At 58.2% G+C, this 26,207-nt stretch overlaps 2 protein-coding genes across 5 annotated transcripts; one reads left to right on the top strand and one right to left on the bottom strand.

Annotated features, from left to right (window-relative positions):
• Positions 1 to 1,081: 1,081 nt before the first annotated feature.
• On the bottom strand, positions 1,082 to 16,805 carry ANXA6 (annexin A6). 2 transcript variants are annotated; one of them, XM_048320064.1, is made up of 26 exons: positions 16,684 to 16,804; positions 14,330 to 14,390; positions 11,604 to 11,688; positions 11,243 to 11,337; positions 10,977 to 11,090; positions 10,804 to 10,894; positions 10,610 to 10,689; positions 10,477 to 10,533; positions 10,232 to 10,325; positions 10,054 to 10,149; positions 9,882 to 9,940; positions 9,481 to 9,603; positions 9,222 to 9,280; positions 8,718 to 8,793; positions 7,672 to 7,753; positions 7,358 to 7,452; positions 6,845 to 6,958; positions 6,259 to 6,349; positions 5,745 to 5,824; positions 5,496 to 5,549; positions 4,176 to 4,193; positions 3,253 to 3,349; positions 2,898 to 2,993; positions 2,592 to 2,650; positions 1,745 to 1,867; positions 1,082 to 1,441 (listed from the first exon to the last, which is right to left on the bottom strand). In XM_048320064.1, exons 2-26 carry the CDS (start codon positions 14,345 to 14,347, stop codon positions 1,382 to 1,384), a joined length of 2,016 nt encoding a protein of 671 aa, XP_048176021.1. In that variant the 5' UTR covers positions 14,348 to 14,390; positions 16,684 to 16,804; the 3' UTR covers positions 1,082 to 1,381. The 2 variants fall into 2 exon arrangements, with proteins under 2 accessions (XP_048176021.1, XP_048176022.1); XM_048320065.1 differs by lacking the exon at positions 4,176 to 4,193 and having other exon boundaries at positions 16,684 to 16,805.
• Positions 16,806 to 19,095: 2,290 nt separating this feature from the next.
• LOC125333916 (cationic amino acid transporter 2-like) lies at positions 19,096 to 24,516 on the top strand. 3 transcript variants are annotated; one of them, XM_048320228.1, is made up of 10 exons: positions 19,096 to 19,172; positions 20,302 to 20,674; positions 20,779 to 20,934; positions 21,191 to 21,359; positions 21,616 to 21,752; positions 22,120 to 22,342; positions 22,806 to 22,942; positions 23,298 to 23,400; positions 23,532 to 23,674; positions 24,034 to 24,516. In XM_048320228.1, the coding sequence occupies exons 2-10, from the start codon at positions 20,302 to 20,304 to the stop codon at positions 24,255 to 24,257; spliced, it is 1,665 nt and encodes a 554-aa protein (XP_048176185.1). In that variant the 5' UTR covers positions 19,096 to 19,172; the 3' UTR covers positions 24,258 to 24,516. The 3 variants fall into 3 exon arrangements, with proteins under 3 accessions (XP_048176185.1, XP_048176186.1, XP_048176183.1); XM_048320229.1 differs by having other exon boundaries at positions 23,896 to 24,097; XM_048320226.1 differs by having other exon boundaries at positions 23,532 to 24,137.
• Positions 24,517 to 26,207: the final 1,691 nt, after the last annotated feature.

Genomic DNA, 26,207 nt, shown 5'->3' with positions numbered 1-26,207 from the left:
GGGGTGGCCAGCTCTGCTCCCCTCAGGCTCTGTGGAATCCTTCATCTCCAGAAGCCTCTGCTGCAGAGCTCAGAGCTGTGGTGTGGAGCCACAGGAAGAGATGGGCAGATGAAGATTAGGGTTGCATCCTCCCTTCAAAACAACTTCTGCTGCTGCTCAGTCTTTGCAGCAGGTTCCTGGGCAAGCAGGTGACCCGTAGGCTGCTGCAGGCGTGGGGTGTGTTCAGCCCGCCAGATGCTATTTGGACAGGGATGCCCAATCCTACTTACACAGAGGGGCAAGACAGAGAAACCCAAACCTCTGTGGGGATTATGGGGAGAGTGAAAAAGCTTCAGCCAGACTGTTTTCCCCCCAAGAAAGGTTATTTTCTTACAAGGGGATGTTTTACAGGAAGGTATCAAGGGAATTTTTAGTGGGATAACACCCAGCTGAGTTGTTTCAGCTTCCCTGGTTTGTCTCTACATGTTGCTGCTTCTTGACCTCAGCTGGTTTTGAAGTGTTGTAATAATATTGTGTTATTATTCCTAACGCTGCTTTGATATTTTGAAGGTGAAGCTTTCCTTACCCAGCTGTTCTGAGGAAGACTTGGGTATTCACCACTTTTTGTTCTGACTTGGAAACAATTGAAAGTGCTGGAATTTCCCGCTTTTGGAAATTCCAGTTCTTTTCTCCTGAGTGTTTGGGGGTGTAGCCTCTATGGCATGTGCCTTTCGACTGCTTCTTCAGCAGCTTGAAAGCACAGGAAACCGCGTGCAAGGACGGATGGATGCCATCAGGTCTGATTTGTATCTCTGGTTTATGAAAGCATCATCCACACACCAGCATGAACCCTGCCGGGGATTTTCAGAGGCATGAAGTGAAGCTCTTGGTGAAGTCCCTGCACTGCTGCCAGCCCCACATGCGTTTTCAGCCCCTTTCTCAGCAGAAGCGTTGCTCAGAGAGGTTTTGTGGTGTCTTCAGGGCCCTCCCTGGAGCTGGGGCAGGGCTCTTGCCCGAGTTTGCCTATGGGAGCAAGGAGACACCAAGGCTCCTCCGTCCCACCCAAATCTGCCCCAATAAATCAACTGCTCTTGCCCCAGGGTCAGCAACAGTGAGGTTTTATTTATCAGATTTTAAATTGTCTTTTCCATCTGGGTAAATTCCTTGGGTTTAGTGGCATGTTTGGGTATGAATTATTTTGCTTCAAGACAGACAATCTCCCTACCCAGACCCCTCTGCTCCCCGCCCCGAGACTCCCCCGCTTGCAATGTGGTGCTGCTTTTCAGCGCAAAGTGAGTTGTTCTCTGGAGGGGACTGAGCGTCCCCTGAAGCCCCCGAAGCTGCGGTGACATCAAGGCAGTGGCTAGGTGCTGGCTCAGACATGAAGGGTCCCAGCTGCCACCTAGTCCTCCCCACCACACAGGGCCAGCAGAGCCTTGCGGTAGTCGCCAGAGGTGTCCTTCTGCAAGAGGGAGAGCCGTGTCAGAGAACCAGTCCTGGGGAAGTCCAGTTCAAGGTGCTGGGCACAGGGAAGGCACAGCTCCACGTCCTGGACCCCCTGCAGGTATCCTGCAGCAGTGGAAGATGCCAGCACATCCTCTCTACAGCCAGACCAGCCAACACTGGGGCTGCTGGGGGCAGGTTCCCCCTCCCCAGGTGCTGCTCAGCTCTTGAGCTGCTCATGGCTCAGGTCCCCTCAGGGCTCAGGGCCAGGACTCAGCCAGACAAGGTGATGAGCCTGGAAGGGATGTCCCTGTCCCCTCACCTCAATCATGTGGTGCAGAGATTTGTCGAACAGGTCTATGAACTCGCCCCGGATGTTGAACAGGTCAATCTCGCTCCGAGAAATCATGATCCGGGTAAGGGTCCTCTCATCTGTGCCAGCACCCTGCAAGGGGGAGCTTGAATAAAAAGCCCTGCAGGGACTGGGGCTCACATGCACCTGGCATCTCCAGCACAGTCCAAGCTGGTGAGCAGGCCCACAGGAAGGCCACAAAAATGATCAGAGAGCTGGAACACTTCTCCTGTGAGGAAAGACTGAGGGAACTGGGGTTATTTAGCCTGAGGAAGAGATGGCTCCAGAGAGATCTTTTTAATACGTAAAAGGGGCTTTAGAAAGATGGGGACAAACTTTTTAGCAGGATCTCTAGTGATAGGACAAGGGGTGATGGTTTTAAATTAAAAGAGAGAAGATTCAGACTAGTTATAAGGAAGAAAGTTTTTACAATGAGGGTGGTGAAACTGGCACAATTTGTCCAGAAGGGTGGTGGATCCCCCCTCTCTGGAAACATTCATGGCCAGATTGGATGGGGCCTTAAGCAGTCTTGAAGATGTCCCTCACTGCTTATTGCAGGGAATTGGACTAGATGACCTTTAAAGGTCCCTTCCAACCCAAAATATCCTATGATCTCTCCTTGGACATATACCGGACTTGCTGTCCAGCCAGACACATCTGCTAACCCTAGCTATTGGTTTGAGCTCAGCCCTCCCTACTCCCTCAGGGACAGCCAGAGGACAAAACCCATCCCTGTCAGGGGGTTAAAGCAGAGAGTCCCAAAGAATCCCAGCACAGCCCTCTCCCATAACCCAGCCCCAGGACGGTCTGTCCGCACCTTCATGGACTTGTAGAGCTTGTCAGCGAAGAAAGCCGGCTTGTTCTTCACACTCCGGACTGCAACACACAGAGGGGAGGGGAAGTGGGCTCATGGCACCCAGCAAGGAGCTGTGGCACCACTGCATCAGCCACAAGCCCTCCTTGGTACACGGGTGCAGGCCTGGCCCTCTCTAGGGACTCTGTAAGTGCCCCAACCCCACGCCCCACTGGGAGTCTCCATGGCCCAATGGCAGCAGCAATCTGCTGCCACGCTGCCTTGGCAGTGACAGCTAAAAGGGCTGCCTGCCCTGCTGGGAGCACTGACCGATGGCCACGAAGGCGTCCCTTACATCTCCCGACATCCGCTTCTTGATGGCGTGCTCCACGTCGTGGTTGGTCATTTTGATGAACTCCTGAAACACTGGGGATGGGGGAGAGGAAAGGGTCACTGCCCTGGGCACCCAGGAGACTCGAGCCTCAGCTGTAAAGACTTCTGGACCGGGCTTTGGTGACTTCAACAAGCCACCTCAAATGCCAGGCCATACCATCTCTTCCTACTGCCTCATCCCCACCACAGCTGGGGAGAGAGGGCTCAACCTCAGCCTTGGGGGGATCCCCATCTCCCATCCAGCCCAAATCCAAGCACTTGTGTTATAGCTGATGGAGAAACGTGATCCTACCTCTGCGGAGGTGGGGGTAGCTGCGGGTGCAGAGGATGCTGAGGAATCGGGTCTCCAGGGAGTCACTGGAGTCGTTGCTGGAGACATCAGCAAGTTTCTGGGAGAGAACAAAGAGTGAAGAGAGAGGCAGAGACATGGACATGGCAGAGAGGGACACAGATGTCAAACAGCCCTTCCGGGGACAGCCAGTCTTGACTTAAAACTGTTTTGCAAAGAGGGTGGCCTTTTATGAGCAGGAAAATAGCTGGGGATTTTTTCCCCCTAAGAAAGGCATTTCCTCTGCACAGATGTGAAGCTGCACACTCACACACTATCTCTAAGAAAAGATGTTTTCCAGTTTTTATGGAAAAAGCTCTGCAATGCTCATGGTTAAGACTCTTTTTTTGTCCTGTGGAGGATGTTTCAGGGGTGACCAACACAACCTGAAGAGGAAATTCAGAGCTGCCAGACACAGAAGCCACCCTGGGCCACAGCAGTGCTGCCCGTGGGTGAAATGGCTGCTATTCCTCTGCGGGGGTCAGTGGGAGGCTGTGCTCTTCTCACCCATTAGGCTATTGCACGAGAAAGTCACCCCTTCCCCAATTCCCACTTTTGGGAAGCCAGCCCCAAGTCCCACACTTCCTGGAACACGGGTCCTGCATGCAGGCAGCGGGCAGGCTTGGTCCCCAAGGGCAGGGCAGGTGGCTTTCTCCCTCTCCTGCCCCACACTGCAGGCAAGTGCCCTCATTGCAGGTCCCATCTGTCCCCTTGTCCCCATCCTCAAGCAAGGACACCAGAGTCCCAAGCAAGTGAGCACAGCCCATGTGCTCTGAAGAGCCTGGCTTATGGGGCCTGGCTTATTCCCAGCGCCAGCCCTGCACCCCAGGACCTCAGCATCCCCTCAAACATGCAGAAGGGTGAGGAGCGAAAGGGCAGGCACTCACCAGGGTCTCAGCAACAACCTGGTGGAGAGAGAGAGAGACAGGAAGACAACAGGGTCAGAAGGTGCTGCTCAACCTTTATCCTTCCCTGACAAAGCAAGGGAAGTCTAGCAAAATCCCTTAAAATTACCTGTCCCTAGTTCCCTGCTTCCCCATGAGCAGGACCTGTGTCCTCCTCCAGTTTGGCCTCTACACCAGTGCGTTGGGAGGGTGGCCTTTGGCCAAACAAAGTGAGTTCCCCCAGCCCTGGAGCTTGGGTGACAGTCTGTTGCTCCTCAGGGAGCATCCTTGCCTGGCTCTAGGCTGCCTCCCACCAGCCTGCCCACCTCTGCCAGGCGCAGTGGGATGAGGGGAAGGGCAGCTTTGCTGACAAAACACAGCATGGTGCCAGGTCAGGTGCCACTTGGCTGGCTTGTCCCTGTGCTTGTCATCCCTGGCTCTCTCTGTGCAGCAGGGTGAGGTGAGCAGCAGCACATGCAGCAGGGGTGCAGGCAGGGCACGGGCAGAGGCGCAGGCAGAGAGTGTGGCAGGGAGCAGGCAGGGCATGGGCAGAGGTACAGGCAGAGAGTGTGGCAGGGAGCAGGCAGTGCACGGACAGGGACACAGGCAGCGCAGCATCCACTCCCTCTGCTGGCGGCAGCCCTGCTGGGAATGCTGTGGTGCTCTCCCTTGCGTTGGAACATCCAGTGCCGGCACAGGACAGGAAGCGAGAGCTCGGGTTTGACCCTGCACAGATCTTCCCAGCCCCTTACAGAAAAGACGTGGCCCGGAGGAGCAGGAGGTCAGGGAGCACAACCCCTGGGTCACAGGTCTCCTGGGACCAGGAGCTGAGCCAGAGAATGGGCCCCCACACCCCCTGCACTGCTTCTGGCTGCTCAGCCATCCCCCTCCAGTTGTGTCTCAGGAGAGGTTTGGAGCACCCCAGTGTGTCCGGGGTTGCCCCATGCACAACACACAAAGGTGGATGGCTCCTGCAGACCAGCCCAAAGCTGTGTCTGAAGCTCAAGAGCCAAATTTCAGCATCAGTGTGTGTTACTGAACCCCAGAGTGGCAGCTCTGCACAAGAAAAGCTGCAGCCTACTGGTTGGGAACTCCCTGGGACTGCTGTCCCCATGCACGGAGCAGCAGAGCCAAGGGCATCAGCAATCAGGCATGGGAGCTTTACCTCCAAGGGTATCATTTCACCTGGCATCTCCTCCTGCAGTTTACCTGGCCCAGCAGCATTTGCTTCCCTGAGAATGTCAATTCCAGACCAGGGCATGCAACATTCTCTTTTTTTTTTTAATGCAAAGCCCATAAGAGCACTGCCAATATGGGTCTTACCTTAGCATCTTCGTGTGCCTGTGTGAGGTTCTCTGGTCCTTCGTCACGGTTGCCCTGTGGTTGGAAACAAAAATCATGGAGCTGGAGAGGGGACATCTCCTGGGAGAGCCCCAAGTGAGGGGGTGGCAGAGTCCAGCAGCATTGCCCAGCCAGGCAGTGATGCTCTGTCTTCTCCAGCCACCGACCTTCTAGACCCCCAGCACTGCCTGTGGCAGGGAGAGGACAATCCCCAGTGAGAGCTGCCCTTACCAGAGCCAGGGAGACGAGAATTCTCTTGAAATGCCCCGATGTGTCAGAGCTCAGGTCATCTTCCAGGCTCTTGTGGTAGGCTGTGGAGAAGAGATGGCTGAGCCCTGCAGCTCAGCTTCCCACCTACCAGTGCCTGTTGTGCCCCTGATCCCCACGGGAAGCATGGCTGAAGCAGATGCCTCCATCTGCTGTGTTCAGGCCAAGGGAAGAGGGGATCAGCCCAGCAGCTCTAATACCCTGAGCATGAGCACAGCCTCTTGCTCCAGGTACTCTGGAGGAAATAGGATCATTGTGAAAGAGCTCTCAGGGAAGGAGACGTTGATGGCAGAGCTGGGGCAGGTCAGAGATGGAGAGAGGCCAGGACCAGCGCTCTACTGGAGGGACTAATAGACCTTCACAGCACCAAGCCATGGACCCAGCCCAGAGACAAAACTTTGCCTGGGCTCTGGCAGGGCCTTGTGCAGTGTGATCTGTGCCCAGGACCTGGGTCCTCCCCGTCTGTCCTGTGCCATACCTTCCTGATAAGCCTCGTTGATAGCCCTGATCTCCTGGTTGTTCCGCGTGGCCATGATTTCGATGAGGACGCTCTCATCTGTGCCGGCCCCCTGGAAGAGAGGGGCACGGTGGGTGCTGCAGGTGCCAACACCAGATGGGGACATGGTGGCACTGCCCCACAGTGCCAGGCAAGGAGGGGTCCAGGTCAACCATGTGGCAAAAGTTTACATCCAGCAAACAGCCCCAAGGGCTGGTAGGAACCAACATGAAAGTGTCCAAGTATGCTGCTAGTGGGGTCCCAACTGGTGTGACTGGTGGACAGCAGTGCATGTCACTGGTTTGCCCCTACCCTGGCTCTCCTGTGGCTACCAGCTGGCTGAGCATGCTGGGCTGCAAAGAGGCCAAACAGGGCTCCCAGCAAGTCTTGAGTGCAAACCAGGTCTTTGTCCTGATGCTTTCTGATCTTTTCTTCTCTGTAGGAGACCCTGGGGCATGTGAAGCTGGGGGTGCTCACAGCCCCAGGACACCAGCAGTGTGGGTACAGCCACAGCGAAAACCACTTTTTCCTCCCATGCTGGCACTGATACCAGCAGTGTGGCAATTACCTCCACGGCCTTCCTCAGCTGCTTGGCATCGTACTGCGCTGGCGTCAGCATCAGCCCAAGGATCAGTTTGGCCAAGCTGCCCGACAGCTCGGATTTCAGGTCAGCCATCAGGTCCTGCAAAAGCGTTTGAGGGTTCAGTCCCCAGCTGCTTCTGCAGTGGAGGCAACGTGAGAGAGAAAAAAGGGGAAGAGAGCAGGGGGGTTGGAGACATCTGTGAAAACCCTTGGGGCAGTTTAAAGTCCCATATTCGAGTGGCTTTGGGGAGATCCTGGCTCTGGAGTCCTCTGTGTGGAACTGAGGATGGGGCAAGCCAAGGGGAAGAGACACCCTCGCTCGGGCTGGTGGGGCACCAGAGTGGGAGGCTGCTGTGACAACTCTTTCTCTTGGGGCAGGGCATGTGGGTGTGCCCCAGCTGCCCACTGCTGCCTGGGCAGGATTCCTTTCAGTGAGGGGCTGATCTCCATGTGGGAGGGAGCAGAAGGAGGAAGCAGGGTAGGATGAAGGCTGCAGTACCCTGCCATAATGAGCCTTGTAAGCCTTCAGGATCTGTTGCCTCTGGGCGTTGCTCCTCTTGGTCACCACCTCAATGATGGCCCCCTCGTCCGTTCCTGCAATGACAGCAGAGCCACACTGTGTCACCATGTCACCCCTGATCATGGGCACATTGCCACCCCCACGAACTGGTGGGGAAGGGAGAGCTCCCACAGCTTCAGCTCTTTATTCCTCCTGGGGTTTCCATGGAGCCCTGTGGGGGCCATGGAGAATTTTCTGCCCCAGGAGCTGTTGAGGAGAAGCAGGAAGGGCCTAAACTCATGGTCCCCACTTACCCAGGCCCTTCATTGCCTTCCTCAGCACCTGCGCGTCCCCATCATCATTGAAGTCTCCTGCAGGCTGCACAGTTCCTCGCAGCTGTGGATGCAGACGGGTTTAGGTTCATCCCCAAGATGGGAGGGAGGGAGGAATGGATGAAGGGATGAAGGGATGGAGGGAGGGAGTGAGAGAGGGAGGGAGAGAGAGAAGGAGAGATGGAGAGAAGGAGGGATGGAGAGAAGGAAGGAAGGAAGGTGCCACCCAGCAAGCTGAGGCCAAAGCAGGTTCTGTGTTAGTGCAAGCACCTGGGGATCAGTGAGGATCTCCTCGCCACTGTCACCCCTTCCTTTAAGGGGCAAACCATAGCCAGACCAGCAGAGAGCAGGAAGAAGACGGCAACAGACAGTCCCTGGAGTCTCGGTGTCCTGGCCAGTGTTACACCTGCCTGCCCTAGCACTGGGACATCTCAGCCTGGGCTGACCGCGTCACTCAGAGACAGGACTCGCTGAAAGGGTGCCCACTCCAGCCCTGCAGTTCTACCCTCCAGTGTCCTTACAACTCCATCCTCACAGTGTTCTTTTCTGCAGGGTATCTTTTCTCAGGGTATCTTTTCTCAGGGTATCTTTTCTCAGGGTATCTTTTCTGCACATCCCAAAGCACCCTTTTTTGGGAGCTCCAGCTGCATGCAGGGTGCCGCTCTCCATAGTGCCGCCATGCCCCGGCCAGCTCTGGGCTACCCCAGGGAGCAGGAGTTCTTTGGCGGGCACTGGAGCCAGGGCTGCACGTGATGCATTGCACAGACATGCAGGACCCACTGCCCCAAGGGAGGAAGGCCTCAGAAAGAGGAGGGGTTAGTGGAGCCCACAGGGGGCGGCCAGCCCCGCCAGGGTTTCGTCCTGCCAACCTCGTACCCCAAAACCAGAGAATGGCATCGAGAGAAGCTGGGCAGTGAGAGGCAGAGCAGAGGTGTGGGGCTGGCCGTGCCCCGTGGCAGAGAGGAGCAGCCAGGGGTCCCAAGCTGGCAGGCAGCACAGAGGGGGTACAGGGGGCTAGGGGTGCTGACCTCTACTTTGACCGCACTAAGCTCCCACATCCGATAGGCCACCTGCGCCGCCTCGGGGAAGAACTCACCTGCAGCACTGCAACGGGAGGGCAAGGACAGGGGACAGTGAGCCATGGGGGCCCTGCACCTGCCAACAGTCCCCCTCACCCCATCTTGCCCCTCCATGAGGGGTGTTTTGTATCCACTGGGCACAGGGGCAGGAGCCAGGTGCTTGCTGTGGGGCTGGATGGGTGGGAATGGGAGAAAATGTGTGGTGAATCCCAGCCTCCCCTACCAGAGCATCCTCCCTCCAGGGGTTTGGCCCTGCCCTGCAGGGCTCCCATGTGCCAAGAAGGGACCATGACATCATGGCTGGCCATGCAGAGGGGCCACAGGGCCCCCTGTACTGAACCACTGTCACTGTGGGTGGTGCTGGTCCAGGTGCTGCACCGGGCTCTGACCCAGAGGTTGTACCCAGCACCAAGGGGATGAAGAGGGACACAGGGGGGTGGCAGGTGGTCTTACTCATCATCCCCTCCGCACAGCTTCAGCAGAGCCTTCTTGTACTCCCCAGAGGTGTCCTCCTGGAAAGGCAGATGGAGACAGAGAACCATGCAGTAGCTAGAGTCAAGGTAGTGCCATGGGATGGGCTCACGGAGAGGGTTCTTCCTGAACCTTGTCCTCAGAGATGGACACCCAGCACAGCCCTCCCAGGGGCGCTGGCATCATGAGGGAGGCAGTACCAGCAGCTCCTGGAGGGTGAGCAGGGACCCGCAGCACTCACCTTTATCATGTTGTAGAGAGATTTCTCATACTTGGTCCTGAACACCTCCCGGATGTCCAGCATGTCGATCTCGCTGCGGGACACCATGATGCGGATCAGCGTGTTGTCTCTCGTGCCCAGACCCTGCAATGCAGCAACCCCCCACATCAAGCCTGGGATGGCCAAGCAACCCTGCTCAGCCCACCACATGTGGGACCCTCTATCTGATTTCTACCCAGCCCTGGGTCTGAAGGAATAACTCCTTTGCAGGGAAGGGCAGAGACCCCAGGCCACGTAAGTCCTGCCTTCATGGACCTGTGTCACCCTGCTCTCCAGTAGCACCCCGTGGCAAGGGGACCCCTCCTCTGGCCAGCTCCCTGCAGTGCTGGGAGGGCCCTGTGGAGAAGGGGAAATTCACTCACCTTCATGGCCTTGTAGAGCCTTTCAGCAAAATACTCTGCTGTGCTTCTGATGCATTTCACTGCAGGGAGATTGAGGTGTGAGGGATGCCAGCACCCAGCTTCACCAGTGCCCCCAGTGCCCCCAAGGAGCAGTGGAGTGTTTTTGCAGGATCCCCATGCGGGGCTGGCTTACCCACGGCCAACATCAGCTTCTCGAAGTCACCAGAGAGCTCTCCCCGGATACTCCTCTCAATTGGCTTCCCAGCAATCTTCAGATATTCATCAAAAACTGTGGGATGAGAGCAAGGAGATGCCTGGAAAAGCTGCCAAGATACCTTCAAGCCCACCCTGAACTCGCAGGTGATGCTCACCCAGGCGGAGATGCTGCCTGCTCCTCCGGCCAAGGATGTAGATGAACTGGGCCTCGTCTGTGCCCCATTTCAGCTCTCCAGCTTCCAGCAGGTCCTTGTGGGATGGCGAAGGTGGCACAGCCTGACTCAGGGTGCTGCCCTTGGCACCCACCCACCTTTTGCAGTCCTAAATCCAGATTGTCCCAGTGCCACCAGCCCCATCCCTGCCCAGATACCACCTGTCACAGTGACCTGCCAAGCCTCACCTTTGCATCCTGCTCCACCAGGTCCTCGCTCACGACATCATCCTCTTCCCTGGCACCCTGTGGGAGAGAGACAGGCTCAGCCCTGTAGGGCACAGGCACCCATCACCTACAGATGCTGGACAGATGGACATACCTGAAGCAAAACGACGAGCATCTTCTTGAAGTGGCCTGACGTGTCTCCAACAATGTCAGCTTCCAGGTCTCTCTCATAGGCTGGTGGAAAAAGGAAGGGAAGAGGTCAGGCTTGGAGAGCTGGATCCCTTCACCTCTGCCCTTCTCATGGCTCAAGAGGGCACAGGGCAGCCCCTGCCCTTCCCCAGCCCTCACCATCTTTGTAGGCAGCCACCAGGTCATGGATCTCCTGGTTGGTGCGGGAGGCGAGGATCTCGATGAGGCACTTCTCATCCGTGCCGACACCCTGTGGGCAGAGACACAGCCCCATGAGCAGTGGAGCTGGCTGGGGTGTCCTCAGAGGACCCTGGGGGGTGCCCACCCCTTACCGAGATGGCATCTTTGATCTCTTTGGCATCACTATAGGCTGGGGGCCGCATCAGGCTCACGATCAGCCGCTCAAACTTCCCTGTCAGCTCGTACTTCAGGTCTGCAATGAGGTCCTGGTGGAGGGGGAGAAAGGGGCTGGGGGACCCTTTGCTCCACAGCACCTCTGAGTGGGTCCAGGGAGCAGTGGGTCCCTGCTGGGTGGTGGCAGCCACGGCCACTTGTGTCTGCACTGGGGGCACGGACCAGGGAGTGTTCCTGGCTTTACCTTCCCATAGAGGGACTTGTAGGCTTGGCAGATCTCCACCCGCTGCTTGTTGCTTCTGGATGTGATGAGGTCAAGGATGGCCTCCTTGTCACTGCCTGTGGGGACAGCCAGGAGTCATGGATAGCCCGTGGCTGGGCTCACCACAGCCACCCTGCTGTGCCCAAAGCTGCTTTGCAGTTGGGGCTGGGAGGACAGGCAGAGCCAAGCTGGGTCCAGGGAGGAAAGCAAACCAAGAGAGCTTTAGCACACTGCTAAAGCAGTGAGTCATCTGAGAGGGGAAGGGATGCAGGACACCCAGCCATGCAAGGGTTAACCGAAGGAACAGGGCACATCAAGGGCCCGTCTGGAGGAGCATCCTTACCAAATCCCTTCATGGCATTGTACAAGGCCTCTGCATCCTGGTTGGCATCAAAGCCCTGGAAATCCTTCACTGAGCCCCTGTAGACCTACAGGAAAGGAGAGGAGAAGGTACAAGGGGAAGGAGCAGCCCCAGTGGCTTGGGGGAAGAAGTTGAAGCTGAGCAGGATTGAGGTGAGATCCGTTTTGGCTAAGGCTGGCCAAGGCAAAGCTCAGCCTCAAACATAAACAGTTGTTCTCCTCTGCAGTTGTTTCCTTTCCTGTTTGCTCTCCCTTCCTACAGAGGGAATTAATTTTCCAGTGCCTGTTGCAAGCAAGGAACCACTCCGGATGCTGAGGATGCCCAGGCTCAGCATGGCCTCCAAGCAAGAAGACAAATTTACAGACACAGAGTCATCATGGGCTGCTAAGTGGAAAACACTGAGAAGCACCACAGCTTCCAACAGTTTGTCCTGCCCCAGCATGCACTCCCATGGGGCCCAGGCTGATCCAAGGGTTGGAGCAGAGACCCTGGATATGGGGAAGGACTTTCCTGAGAGCCTGAGAAATCCTGGGGGTTGGCATGATCCACTTCTATCTGCTCTTCTGCCACTTCCAGGCTGCACAACAGGGAGCCAGGAATGACACCTCCAGAGACCTCAGGAAAAAGGAGGGACCAAGATCCCCCTCCCCAGGCCAGTTTTGCCCAGGGGAATTCACCCCAGGGGAGCCTGGAACCAGACTCTAAATGAGATCAGCACTACCCTGGGTGGAAGCAGATGTGAAACCATCCTGGTCCCCCATAAGGAACTGGGATACGTCCCCACCAGAGGCACAGAGTGGGAAGAACTGAGCAGCAGCATTTCCTTAGTGGTCTTGCTGGGAAACAGGAGGGCTGGGAGCTGAGCTGGGGCTGTCAGCTGTGTCAGCACCCTGGGAAACTGAGAATCCTCCCTTGGCTCTGCTTGTATCATCTGCCAGCCGGGTGTGTGCACCTCCCTGGGCTCATCTACTCAGGATCTGCTGCACGGCTTCTTTAAGATCCTCAGGAGCTGTGCAGAGGCCCAGGCCTGCTGCCAGCATGGACATCTAAAGCCAGCATATCCTCGGAGAAGATGGGCATCAATGTCCCTGACCCAGGAAGTGCCTCCAGGAATGTGCCCAAGGAGATGGACTCAGGGCAGCTCCACACCCACCGCTCCCCTGGGTCCCATCCAGTGCCTCAGCACAACAGCTCTGCTGCACATCCCACCCAGCACCTTCAGAAACAAACCACCCTCTCTCCTCTTATTTTCCAGAGAGAAACTGGGCACATCCCACAGGCCCTCTTGGAGGAGCTGCTGGCATTGGTGTCCCATGTGGCAGGGACCACGAGGAGATGCTGCCCTTCCAGGGAACCAGGCGGGCACGGGACAGATCGTATTGCAGGTGATGCATCGGGAGAGCTGGATTTAGCCCCGCTTCCCGGCAGCTCCCAGACCCTCCTGGCTTGGCACAAGCTGCTGCCACACACATGCCTTGCAGAGATGGAAATAAATTGCAAGGCAAAGGAGGTGCCTGGAGGCAGCAGGAGTGAACAAGGGTGGCTGGAGGGTATTGGGGAGTCAAGATGTTGGCCGTAGTTAAATGGAGAGGAGGAGCAGGGCTGTGTTTCTGCCTGCTGGGCCATTGAAGCATGAGCTGCCTGCCTTGCGGGGGCAAGGGAAACTGAGGCAGGAGCTCAGAGCTGCGTATCACCCCACACTCCCTGCATTCTCTGTGGGAATGAGCCCCAGGGAAGTGCGGGAACATCAGTTAGGATGGAAACAGCATCCTGCCCACTGCATACTCCTCATACCCCATCCCACTCTCCATCCTGTTTCAGCTGCCAGGGGCCTCCTGACGCCCCTCCTCCAGCCTCTGAGTCATCCCGGCCTGTCCAGGACCTCCCGGCTAAAAATAAGCCACACTGGGGCCAGGAGGGTGGAAGCAAAATTCCCAGCGTGGCTTCACTCTCTCCCACTCTGTGGCTGCTTGGGGTCCGGGACCACCACAGGGAAATGTTCGCCTGCACTGTGCCTCAGTTTCCTCACCTAGAGCAACCACTGCCTCAGCTGGGCAGGAAGCTTTGGGTAAAAAGGCTAGAGGAAATAATTGCTTGATTTCTCCAGGGAATGGAAAGCAGAGCCCGGCCCCAGTAGTGGAGAAGGGAGGCTCTGGGCTGGGACTCCACCCCTGCCAGCAGGCAGGCTGTGCTGAGCCAGCCACAGCTGCCCACCGAGGCAGGGTTTTCCACCCACACTGAGACGTTTTCCTGGCTGCAAGGGAGCACCTGCTTACCCAGCTGCCACATTGCACCAGCCCGTTTGGAGTGGGAAGTAATCCAGGCTTGGGAGAGGGGAGAGGCCCAAACAGGGCTGCACGCCTTGCAGCATGCTCAGGCGGGATTTTTCTCCATCAAAAGTCCAAATCCCCAGTGCAACATCTCTTCTCCTCCCCTTCCCACGGCCCTGCTTCTCTTCCCCATCCCACTGTGGTCCCAAAAGGATTTTTGCTCCTTGCTGTCCCTGCTCCCCAGCCCAGCACTTCCCCCATCTGCACCACATCCAGACAGCACTAGCTGGAGAGTCAGGAATGTAAACAGGCTCTGGGCAGCATGGTGTCCATGCACGTCACCACCATCCTTGCTGCTGCTGGAGATAGTGCCCCAGCTCTGGGGTCTGCCCTGCGGCACCCCAGGACCCATCCCTGCCGTGTGGAGGTCACCCTTACCTTTCCTTTGGGTGCCATGGCTTCCCAAGCTGGAAATCACTGGAGCGAGGGCAAGGAGGAGCTGTGGAAGGGAACAGAGAGGTCAACATGAACCAAAGCCCCTCTCTGTAGGTTGTGTTGGTTAAGGGAAGGTTTGCTCCCTCCTGGGGTGTGGGTGTGGTGCCCATGGGAGGGAAATCCAGGTGCTGCAGGATGGACTGGGGAGAGGGGCTTTGCTGGTCACCCTGTAATCACCGAGCCTTTGGTATCTGGCACTGAGGGCACCCCACAGGCCAGGGGCAGTGCAGATGGGCCCTGAACAGCTTCCTGCCAGTACCCAGAGAAACCACAGGGAAAAATGTGCTGAATATGTGGAAACGGGCCGAGCATCCTCCGCAGGGCTGGGCCTTCTTGCTGCACCCTGCAATGTGCCTTCTTCTCCCCTGCAGCCCCCAAGCCCTGGGGCCATCCCAGCTTTAGCAGCTGCTGGGGACATTCCCTTGTCACATGGCACTGGGCAGCCCCCACAGGATCCCAGCAGCTTTTATCTGAGTTTCTGTACAGCGATCAAGGCCACCATCAGCCCCACACATCCTTGGAGACCAGCAAACACAGCTGGGTTTCCAGGGTAACTTGCAGGTTGTTTTCTAACACCAGCACCATTTATAACTGCAACCCATTGCGGTGTGGGCTCTCCCCACCCTCTCAGAGGAAGTCCCCCAACAGCGCCATTTGCTCTGAGGAGCTGGTAGAGGGAGAAAAACAGCTGGAAAATGGAGCCCAGCCATGAATGAACCGCTGAGCGTCAGCTGAGGCCAGCCATGAGGCCCAGCCCCGCCTGGCTTGTTCACCCTCCCTCTGAGACACGTTGCAGAAAAATTCAAAGCCGAGCAGGGCCACCCTGGGGGATTTCTGACCCCAGGGGAGTTCGGTTTCATGCCATGGAGCGAGCAGGAGAAATCACATGAACTTCCCTGGCTTGGCTGCACATCCCTGCAGGAGCACCCAGGCAAGGGGAGACCCAGCCCTGCAGCCATCAGTGCAGCTGGGTCCCCCTGCTTGGGTACAGGAAGCTTTTAGCACCCGCAGGCACTCTGGTTGAGGGGAGAAAGCTCTGCAGAAAAGCAGAGCTGCCTTCACCTCCCTTTCCCTCTTCAGCTGGGGAGGCTGTGAGCCTCCCCCCCTTCACATGGCTCCTGGCTGTGGGACAGCCCCCACATGCCCCACAAGCAGTGGGGCCGCACTGCAGCCGGGCATTGGGTGGGTGCCAAGGGATCCCACCCCCGGCACATGCAGCCTGTTAATGCCACTTGGGAGCCCGTACCCGAAGCTGTGCACCCTCCTGGGAGTGGGGAAATCCAAGCAGGGCACAGCCCTTCTCCCTCACTCCATGCATGTGGCAGCAGGGCTGAGACCACCCAACTCATCTCGGCAGTGGTGGAGAATCGCCAACCACACCCAGTCCCCGACCTGTCCTTGTAGTGCCCCATCCCTGTCCCCCCCTGCTGCTGACAGCTCTGCAGAGGCCGGGGGAGCAGCCCCGGGAAAATCCCCAGACAAACACACCACATCCACGGGCAGCAGTGCCCCAGCGTGGGGCTACACCTGCCCCCCACCCCACACTGGAGAAATGTGGCTTATGGGGGTCCCATGAGAAATCCTAAATGATGTGCACAGCCTTTGTGGAAGCCTCTGTTTCGCCAGCAGTGCACCCCTCCAGCCTCTCCAAAGCCTCCCCCCAGGTCTGAGCTCAGGGGCTGCACCCCAGGAGCCCGACTGCCTTGCGAGGCTCCCCCAGCACGGAGGCCACAGCACCCAGTGCCCCGCCACACGTTGTCCTGAAGCAAAGGGAGCTTCCCCGGGTTAAACAAATAGCGGCACCCATCCTCCTGGTGGGGCTAGGGACGTCCCCAAAGTGCCCTGCCCCACCCCACTGCCAAAAAGCCTCCCGGGCCTTCAAGAGCTCCGAGCCTCTGGGCTGCTGTGGGGTGCGTTTACCTGTGCAAACCTGGCGGGCACCAAACCAGGGGGGATCCTCAGCTTGGATCCCAGCTGGAAGGAGGGATGGGTGTTTCCGCAGCCGCACCGAAGCACGGACTAAGGCGCATCCCGGCCGGGACACACCCAGCGGGGTCCGCAGCCCCGCCAGCGCCCACCTCAGAAAGCACCCACCGGGGGCTTGTCAAAAGGGAAAGATTTTTCCTAAAAAGAAAAAACCCCAGGGATTCCCCCCGCAGCCACCCCTTGGAGAGAGCCTCCGCTTGCACAGCTCACCCCCCAGCCAGGGCTTTCCACAACTTTCCTCCCCCCAGGCCATTGCGGAAAGAAGTGCCCGGCCCCCGCCCGTCTCCCGCAGCCCCGCAGCGCGCACTGACCGCAGCGCGGAGCCTCTGGGTGCGCTCGCAGGAGCAGGAGCCGCCGCCGCCGCCGCCGCCGCGCTCGGGGTGCTCTTATGGCCGAGCGCTCGTCCTTGGCGTGCAGCTGTTTCCTGACGGCGAGACGTCACCGCCCCCGAGTCCCCGCCTGCCATGGCCAGGGCCACATCCCACCCCCGGTGCCGTGCCAGGCGTCCGCCGGGTGCCCGCGGTGCAGCGGCGCCCAATGTCCCCCGCAGCATCACCCTGCCCCTGCCCAGCTGTGGAGAAGGGGGTCGCCTGGCACAACAGCCCCACTGGTGTGAGCAGGGGCACTGTGCCAGCGGCGGTGACACGCACACCACCAGGCAATACCGGTGATTGCATTTCAGCTACGGAAATGTCACTCACCCCTGCTGACCCCCAGCTGTGGTTTCCTGGTGAACACCAGGCGCAGGGTGCCCCACGGCCTCCTGGTCCTGCTGCCTGCCACGTCCTCCTGCACCGAATCAACCCTTCCCTGCTCATGGCTGGGAAATGTCCGTTCCTGGCTCTCTGCAGGAGCCAGAGGATGGAAGAATGGCTGGACATTGGCCCCCAGGACCTGCTTAAGGAGGGAGGTGCTGACCAAGGCTCTGCAGTGAGCACCCCTGTGGCACGACCCGAGCTGGCACCATGAGCTGGTTTTCCCCCCAACCATCTCTTCCCGTGCTGCAGACACAGGGATGAGGTGCAGGCTGAGTCTCTCCAGGATGCTCCTGGCAGGCTGTGCCATTGCCTGCAGTGCCCCGAGGCCGTTTCCTTCCCTGCCTCACCCACGTTAACCCGGCTCCTTCTTTGCCACCACCCTTTGCCCAGCCAGCACAGAAGCCACAGCAGGGCTGGAGGCCCAGTCTGACAGCAGCAAGAGCAGATAAACTCAAGGGACCCCTGGAGATGCTGAAGGCTGCTGGTGTGTAACCTTTCAGGCATCCCAGCCCTGGTGGTACTCACTGGCTTGAGCATCTCTCTGGGGCTGCAAGGCAGCTGAGCTGCTCAGCCCTGCCGGTCCTGGGCAGCACGGACCCCAGGCTGGGTGTGACATACCCGATGGCTGGCATGCAGCCATAGGGCTGTGCTCCCCTGGAGGCAGCCTGGGAGGGTGAGACCTTCACGGCCAGCTAGCACTGGCTGCTCCTTCCTGCCCTGTTTTTCCCTCAGGGCAATGTTCCCTTGGGCTGGCGTTGGTATCTGGAGACCTCGCTCATGTGAGATGGCGTGGGTGACAAGCAGGGCTTTGTTCACCCTGTGCTGCAGTGTGGGACAACAGCCCTGCTCTCCTCCTGGTGCCCCTGGCTGTGCCATGGTGTGCTGAGCCCCCCTGCCCCAGAGGTGCTCACAGTGCCCAGCAGCTCACAGGGTGCTCTAGATATGGGGCTGCTCCATAGAGCCAGGACAAGGCAGCCTTGTGGTTAAAGTGTACACCTATGCTTTAGATGCTCTGGATCCTTCCTTGCTTTGCTCCTGCATGGCTCCTGCTCCCTTCCTCTGTTCCTTGCAAGCTGAAAGCCAGAGGATGGGCTGAGCCCCAGCCTGAGAGGTTTTTGTTACCAAGTACTGTAAGCAGACTCAGACTGAGCGCTATCTACAATAAAACCAAAATTAGGTCTTCACCCCAAAACACCATCTTCCAGCCTCTCCTCAGAGCCCAGACTTGGTCCTCTTCTCCCAGCATGCTGGTGACCAACCAGGTCACCCCATCATGGCCTCTCCTTGCCAGGAGCAGCCCTGCAGAACAGCCATGCTGGTGTCCAAGGACACTCATGTGCCTTAGTGGCCCCAAGCAGCCTACCTGGGACCCCCACCCACACAGCCCTGTGCCCTGGACTAAGCCCAGCCCCTGCTTGCACTTTGCTGCTCAGCCCTGTGTGCTGCAGCCCAAGAATGCCCAAATACCAGGAAAGTGCAAGCAGCCTCAGGACTTTGCTTCAGGGAGTTACAGCTGAATATGCTGCTGCAAACGTCCTGTGGAGCTGGGTCTGTGCTCCTCTGCCTTGCTGCTGCAGTCCCTTTTGGGACCTGTTCACCTCCTGCCGTGTTCCCCAGGGGCAGCTGGGGTCAGTCATAGCTGTAGGTGCACACGCCCCTAAACACTGCTCCTCTCTGCTTGCATTTCCTCCAAAACCAGCTCCACCGAGGTGGAGATGTGGGTCCTGGTGCGAGGGAGCAGGGACAGAGGGAGGGGGTTCTCCCTTCCACCTGCCCAAGCAGCTTGGAAAAGTGAATTAAACTCCCTCAATAATGCCTCTGAGCCTATTAGCATTGCAGGCTGTGTGTATGATTTGGAAGGCGTTGTGGGAAAAATATTTCTGCATAGATTTCCCATTGTGCAGCCTGGAGCGGTGGTCAGCGGGGGGAGGGCCAGGGCACTCCCAAAAGGGATTTAAGGGCAGAGTGTAAGGGGGGCTTGCCTGGGGCTCGTCGTCCCCACCAGCTCGCCGCTGGAGCAGTTTGCCCCAAGGCTGGCCGGGGTGAGTAAAATCACCGGGGCGAGGTGCCCTGGGCGGGGCTGGGGTTGCGCAGAGGGTGGGTGCTGCTGGGGGAGCGGGAGGGCGGCGGCTTCTCACTCCCAGGGGACAGCATTTGTCCTGGAGATCGGAGCTCCCCGTGCCACAAGGAGCACCTCATCCTGCGGGTCTGGGTGCCGGGCAGGGTTGTTCCTTTGTCCCCCAGTTCCACGCCACAGCGGGGATCACATGTCCCCTGTGCCACGGGGCTGTGCCACTGGACAGGGTTTCCACCCAGCTCCCGGCCGTGTAAGTATCAGGTTATGGACTTTGGAGCGTTGGCACGGATTTTGCTTTGCTGTGGGGTAACCTGGAGGTCCTGGCAGCACCGCGGGATGTGAAGGCAGGTTCTCCAATCCTGGAGCTCCTGCGAAAGGGTGTGCAGGATGGGGGAAGGCACACAAATCCCGGGTATGCCATGCCAAGCAGCCCCTTCCCCCCAAGCACAGATGTCACACAATTTGGGGTTTCTGCCTGCCTGACATCCCCACTGGTGCCCCCAGCAAGCCACAGCATCACTGCACGGGCTGATGGCCCAGGGGATCCAGACCTGAGCTGTGCCATTGACCCACAGTTACAGGTGCTGTGGGAGCATCTCCAGCTGAGCGAGTGGGTCCTTCCTGGTGCACTTCAAGGCAACTTCCAGGAGCAGAGCATCTCCCATCCCTCCTTCTCTGGCATGGTTTCTGCATTTCAAATAGTTTCAGTGTCAAAGCTGGGATAATCCTGGCTGTGTATTCCTGCTGGGGAGGCTTCTGGGGCAACAGGACTTTCTGAGCTGGCAGGGGGACAAGCAGGTGTCCTTGTCCCCTCTCACAAGTTGGACAGAGCCAAACAAACCCCAGTCATGCATTGCTCCACTTGTCACTGGGGATGAGAGAGCAGCACAGCTGCTTTAGCCCCATCTTGCTCCAAAATGGGCTGTTTTTTCTGGCAGAGATAGACAACAGGCAGCACCCAGTGAGTGCAGAAGCACTGTGAATGGTGGGAGCTGCAAGCAAATCACTGAGGCTGGGTTTTTGTCACATCCCCAGGGTGGTCAGTGCCCGTGGGGCAGCAGTGTCCTCATGCCTGCTGCTTTCCTCTCCCACAGATGCCGAGCTGTGGCCACCTACACTCTGTGCCGAAGCTGCTTTCCCGCAGAAAACGAGTCCCAGCCAGCTCAGAGGGCTCCAGCCTCCGCCGCTGCCTCTCCACCGTGGATCTGGTTGCCTTGGGAGTGGGCAGCACGCTGGGGGCTGGTGTCTATGTCCTGGCAGGGGAGGTGGCCAAGACCAGCTCTGGCCCGAGCATCGTCCTTTCTTTCCTGATTGCAGCTGTGGTGTCTGCCCTGGCAGGGCTGTGCTACGTCGAGTTTGGGGCCCGTGTGCCCCTGGCTGGCTCTGCCTATCTCTACAGCTACGTGACAGTGGGCGAGCTCTGGGCCTTCCTCACTGGGTGGAACCTGCTGCTGTCCTACGTCATCGGTATAAGGCCCTCTCGATCCCTCTCACCACTGTGTTGGTGGCTTTGCTGGGTGTCCTTTGAGACCTCCCAGAACCACCAGAACACAGCCATCACCTCTCCCCAGGTACTGCCAGCGTTGCCTGGGCCTGGAGTGCTACCTTTGACCAGCTCCTCGGCAAGAAGATGGGGAGGTTTTTGGGTGCTCACGCAGCCATGAGCTCTGTGGGGCTGGCAGAGCACCCAGATGCCTTTGCTGCTGGCCTGGTGGTCCTGCTGTCAGGTAGGTGCCTCCTTCTGTTCCACCCTCCATCAGGTACGATGAGCTCCTCACCCCACTGTGGGCTCTTTAGGATGGTGCTGACCCCATCTGAGACTTTACCATTTCCCTGAGCAAAGAACGGGGAATAGAAAGGGAATCTGGGGAAATCTGCAAGTTGTCCTGAATTTACCACTGCCCCCCTTTTCCACCCTCCCCAGTAATGTCTACCCTGGCATCATCCAGGGAGCTCATCCAGTTTTGATGTTTTATTCTCCAGGTCTTCTTTCCTTTGGAGTGAAGGAGTCCACCATGGTCAACAGAGCCTTCACAGCTCTCAACGTGCTTGTCCTGCTCTTTGTCACAGTGAGCGGCTTCATCAAAGGTGACACAAGCAACTGGAAGCTCAGGGAGGATGACCTACCACGGGCAGCTGCCCACAAGGCTGGGTATGAGAGGCTTCACTCTCCCTGTGCTGCTTTCAGAGTGGGATGGGAAATCAGCCCCCAGTGCTTTATCCCAGGAAATCTCACTTTCTCTGTTTGTCCCTCTTGGCAATGTGTCAAAGAGCCAAAGTCCTAAGCCCTGCTGGGTTGATGCTGAGGGTTGAGCAGGTTGCATGGACTGTTCATCCTGGATGACCCCAGCCTGGGATCCCATTGCACTGACCCCCCTGCGCTGCCTGACTCTTCCTCCTCCTCCCAGGAACCAGTCCATGGCCGACAACATGACCAGTGCCTTTGGGGTGGGAGGCTTCATGCCCTATGGTTTCACTGGGACCTTGGCTGGAGCCTCTACCTGTTTCTATGCCTTTGTTGGATTTGACTGCATCGCTACCACAGGTAAGTGAGGTGGGGGTGCTGCTGGTGAGACCCCCCTGCAGGCTGGGAGGCTGTGGCAGTGACTGTCCCCACAGCCCTGGGAACTGGTGTAAGGCTGGGAAATGGGCACATTCCCAGCTCTGTGCTGCAGCCACCCTCTCCTGCCCGTCCTAAGAGTCCACGTGAAATGTCTAGGCTAATCCTGAAGGAGAGATGTTCTCTATCCCAGTATCCCTGGGGCTCAGGAGGTCCAGTGGTCCTTGCTAGAAGGTCTCTGTGTCCTCTCTTGGGGGGATATAGGATCTGCTCTCCAGCCTGAGCTGGGCTCTTAACATGCCATGCACATTAAATGAGCATCTGTTCCTACAGCTGAGCTTGTCCTCCCCAGGGGAAGAAGTGAGGGACCCGCAGAGATCCATCCCCATGGGCATCATCCTCTCCCTCCTCATCTGCTTCCTGGCATACTCTGAGGTGTCTGCTGCCCTCACCCTGATGATGCCCTACTACCTCCTAGACACCATGAGCCCACTCCCAGTGGCTTTTGAGTACATTGGCTGGAGCAGTGCAAAGTACGCTGTGGCTGCGGGGTCACTGTGTGCCCTGACCACCAGGTGAGGGGCATCCTCTGATGGCGATTCTATGGTTCAGAGCAAGGGACTGGATCTGTAACACATCCAGGAGATGTCCCCAACCCCTTCCTCCTGAATTCCTCCTTGCCTTTCCTGCTTGGCCAAAATCCCTTCCACACAAATCCTGTTGTTCCCAGCCTGGCCCTTCCTGATCAGGGAGAGCAGCCAAACCCCTTGGTGTGACACTGGAGGAAGTGGTCAGGTGACACTGTGTCCACAAGAGTGGGCTGGGGTGTTCTGGCATGCACAGGGCTCCTGGTGACTGCAGACATCTCTTCCCTGATAATGTCCCTCATCTGATGATGAGGAAGGTGATGATCTTGTCAGAATGGTCTTGAGAAGGTCATGGAACATACAGGTGAATGGGAGTTCCCTTGGGAGCAAAAGACAGGATGGCACCTCCTGGATTCCTCCCCTTTTCTCCCCCATCTCCTCTCTCATGCAGCCTCCTGGGCTCCATGTTCCCCATGCCACGGATCCTGTATGCAATGGCTCGAGACGGGCTCCTCTTCAAACCTCTGGCCAAAGTTAGTCGCCGTCAGTGCCCGGTGGTGGCAACTCTGGTGTCTGGGGGAGTGGCAGGTGAGTGAGTGCTTGGCTTACCCTTAACTGTGAGCAGGGCTTGGTGGGTGTCCTCTCTCCCTCTCACTTGCCTGTAGCTGTTTGAGCACTGTCTCTCTGCCCAGAGACAGACCTCCTCATGGTGGGCCAGGACCATGGCCTCGATGGTGTTCCAGACACTGGTTCAGCCTCTCTGCACTGCCAGGCAGGAGGTGACAGGATGCTTCGTACTCGTGCCCAAAGCATCACCAGTTCATCGAGGTTCTGTTGCAGTGGGTCTCAGGGGGACATGGGGAGGTCAGGACAGTATGACTGAGGTGGGCAAAGCAGCACTGCCAGCTCTGCTGGGAGGCTGAAAGGGCTTTTCTCCCTGCAGCTCTCCTGGCCCTTCTCTTTGACCTGAAAGCCCTGGTTGACACCATGTCCATTGGCACACTGCTGGCCTACTCGATGGTGGCTGGCTGTGTGCTGCTGCTCAGGTGAGACTGCTGGGGACAGGGGACAGGGCTCACCCAGCTTCTGATGTGGGCCATGCCTGGGGCAAGGCTCTGGCCTGGGTGCACTGCAGGTGCAGGTTTATGTGCATTGATATCCAATGTCTGCTCCTCAGGTATCGGCCTGAACCCAGCACCTGGGACACTCCTGTGGGGAAGGTCCCAGCTGTGCAGCTCTGGTGGGACCACTTGGTTCGGCCGCCCCCCCATCCCACCCCTCGCTCCTCTGCTGTGGTGGTCTGGGCTCTGACAGCTGTAGGTGTGTCTGGGAATGATGGATGGGCTCCACGGGGAGCTGGTGTGGGGGGACCCATGGGGGGCATCCCTACTGTAGCAAGGGCTGGCAGGTTCCTGCCCAGTGGAAACCCCCCAGCAGCAGATGCAGGGGCTGCCTGGCTCCTTCCTGCCCTCACCCCACTGCCACGCAGCTGGCTGCCCCAAGAGGACCTCAGGAAACCTCCCACTCCCTCTGCTTCCCAGACAGGAGAGAAAAGCGAAACCCACCACGAGAAGCCACCCAGCTGTGTCCCCTGGTTGTTCTTTGTCCCACCATGGCAGCCTGGGAGAGGGATGGGCCCAGCCCAGGGAAGCTGCCCTGACACTGTGGTCCCTCTGCAGCCGCCCTGGCCTGTGCCCTGAGCTGGGTGAGCGCTGCTGGGCTGCCCTGGCTGCGGTCTGCAGGTGCCTGGTGCATCACAGCTCTGGCCCTGCTTCTCCTGGGGATCCTGATGGCAGCTCTTCTCATCTGGAGGCAGCCTCAGAACCAGGACAAAGCATCCTTCATGTTGAGCACCCAGCCCAGCCTGTGGGACATGCCCAGGGAGAAGGTCCTGGGGCACTGAGTGCAGGCAAGTTCTGCAGCCCTGTGGGGAAAGGGTGGCACTGGGGGATGTTCCCTCAGCGTTAGGTCAGGCAGATCTTTGCTGAATCCACATTAATAAGGTACTGCTGGAGGCAGCATGTAGCTCACAGGGTTCTCCATAGGGACCATGAGGGTTCTTCTCCCCCATGGCCTGAGAGCTGAAGGGGCATCTCCGAGCTGAGCCCAGTGCCTGCTGGGGAATCAGAGCTGTTCTCCAGTAAAAAGATACCCGGCCTTAACACCCTGGCTTAGTTTTGTGAGTGCTTTGCTGCCTCCCACCTCAAATCCTGCTGTACCTCCTGCCCCAGTGCAGGACCTGTCAACCAAAACACCCTCCACAAGCATCCCTCTCCAGCACAGGCTGCAGTCCCAGCTTGGATCTCTGAGCCTCACAGCCAGGCTGGGCTTCCCCTTGCCTGTGGGCAACTAGCCAAAGCAGCAAAGAGCTGAATTTAGCTGTGGAATTTACCCTTGTGCTCCCTGCAGGTTCCCTGCCTGCCCTTCCTGCCTGTCCTCAGCGTCTCCATCAACACTGTGCTGATGGCCCGGCTCAGCGTGGCTGCCTGGCTGCGATACCTGCTCTGGATGGCTCTGGATAAGCACGGCCACTCACGGGGTTCCAGAGCTGGCACCAGCCCCTCTGGGTGGAACTCTGGTGGTTTGAGAGCCCGTGGCACTAATACTGCTCTGAACAGTGGTGGGGAGGGAGGAGATGCTGACCTTTGATGTCCAGAGGTGGTGGGAGCACCCTGCCCTCTGATATGTGGCCCAAAGGAAGGGGCGAGCACTTGGTGATTGGGGGGGGAAGGAAGAGAAACACTCCATACACACCCTATTCTGCCCTTTCCCAGGTTTCCTCATTTACTTTGGCTATGGGATCTGGCACAGCACTGAGAGCCACTGGCCCGAAAGGACAGGACCCCGGGAGCTGCCGGGAATCAGAGCCAGAGAAGTGGCCCTGGAGCCCTGCAGGACTGCCCTGTGCCCATCTGCTCCGGGGCAGTAAAAGGAGATGGCTCATCCCTGAGTGCCTGGCTCCCTCCATCCTGTGCCCAGGGGGCAAGGAATCCCCTTGGGCTGTGGGTCCCATCCCACAGAGGGGGCCAGCCCTGTCAGAGCTGCAGGAGCTGCTTCCCCGAGTCAGGTGAACCTCCCTGAGCAGCCTCACAGCGAGCCCCTGCAGAAGCAGTTCTGTTTGGAGAGGATAAAGCACACGAGTGTTTTTGCTGCTGTTACTGGGCTGGGGTTTTGGTTTTTTCCTTTGAAACCTTTCCTTGCAGCCCCCCACAGCCCCCTTTGCTCTCGCCCACCCTGGTCCCTCAGCTGCTCACTGTGGAGTGGGGGCTTCTCGTGCTGCCCTGACCCTCCATTTTGCCTGGGCACCCAGCCTGAGCTGACCTATCATTCCCCCCATGACTGCCAAGGTACTGCCTGCTCCAGGCTTTTCCCTCCTTACCATGGGCAAGTCCTTTTCTGCACTCATTTATTCCTCCTCCTCAGTTCCCAGAGTCCCCTTTCCCAGAGCCAGGTACATTCCTCCAAGTCCCATCCAGGATCTGCCTGTGGGGCAGTGGGACATGATACCAGGTGTCCGGAGCAGGATGCCAGACCCCACCAGCCTCATATCCCTTTGTCCAGAAATCCTGATCCCTGGTGGGATTTGCTGGGGCATCCCCTGCTTTGTTGCTACAGTACCTGCGGGATGCAGGGATGATGTGTGGAGCAGAGGGTGACCTGGGGGGACATGTTTCTGACACAACAGGCATCCCCATTTCCCCCTCTGGCCACCCCATGGAGGTGTGTGGGTAAGAGCTGGACCCCACATCCACGCTGCCTTCCTGGCTGCCCGTTCAGCTGCTCTGTTCCTGATAAGGGTCAGCACAAAGGACGGAAGTGGCTGTTGCAGTGGCCCTGATGCCTTGGCAAGGCT

The sequence above is a fragment of the Corvus hawaiiensis genome, chromosome 15 (assembly GCF_020740725.1).
Source record: "Corvus hawaiiensis isolate bCorHaw1 chromosome 15, bCorHaw1.pri.cur, whole genome shotgun sequence".
Taxonomy (NCBI): domain Eukaryota; kingdom Metazoa; phylum Chordata; class Aves; order Passeriformes; family Corvidae; genus Corvus; species Corvus hawaiiensis.
Note: the sequence above shows the minus strand (reverse complement) of the source record. Positions and strands in the feature narration are given on the sequence as shown.

Coding starts and splice junctions, on each gene's coding strand:
- ANXA6 (XM_048320064.1), bottom strand. Junction 6,959..7,357: donor ACAAGGCTCATTATGGCAGG/GTACTGCAGCCT, acceptor ACGCTTTTGCAG/GACCTGATGGCTGACCTGAA. Junction 6,350..6,844: donor AGCTGAGGAAGGCCGTGGAG/GTAATTGCCACA, acceptor CCTCTCTTCCAG/GGGGCCGGCACAGATGAGAG.
- LOC125333916 (XM_048320226.1), top strand. CDS start 20,302: ATGCCGAGCTGTGGCCACCTACACTCTGTGCCGAAGCTGCTTTCCCGC. Junction 21,753..22,119: donor TGACTGCATCGCTACCACAG/GTAAGTGAGGTG, acceptor TGTCCTCCCCAG/GGGAAGAAGTGAGGGACCCG. Junction 22,943..23,297: donor GGTGTCTGGGGGAGTGGCAG/GTGAGTGAGTGC, acceptor TTCTCCCTGCAG/CTCTCCTGGCCCTTCTCTTT.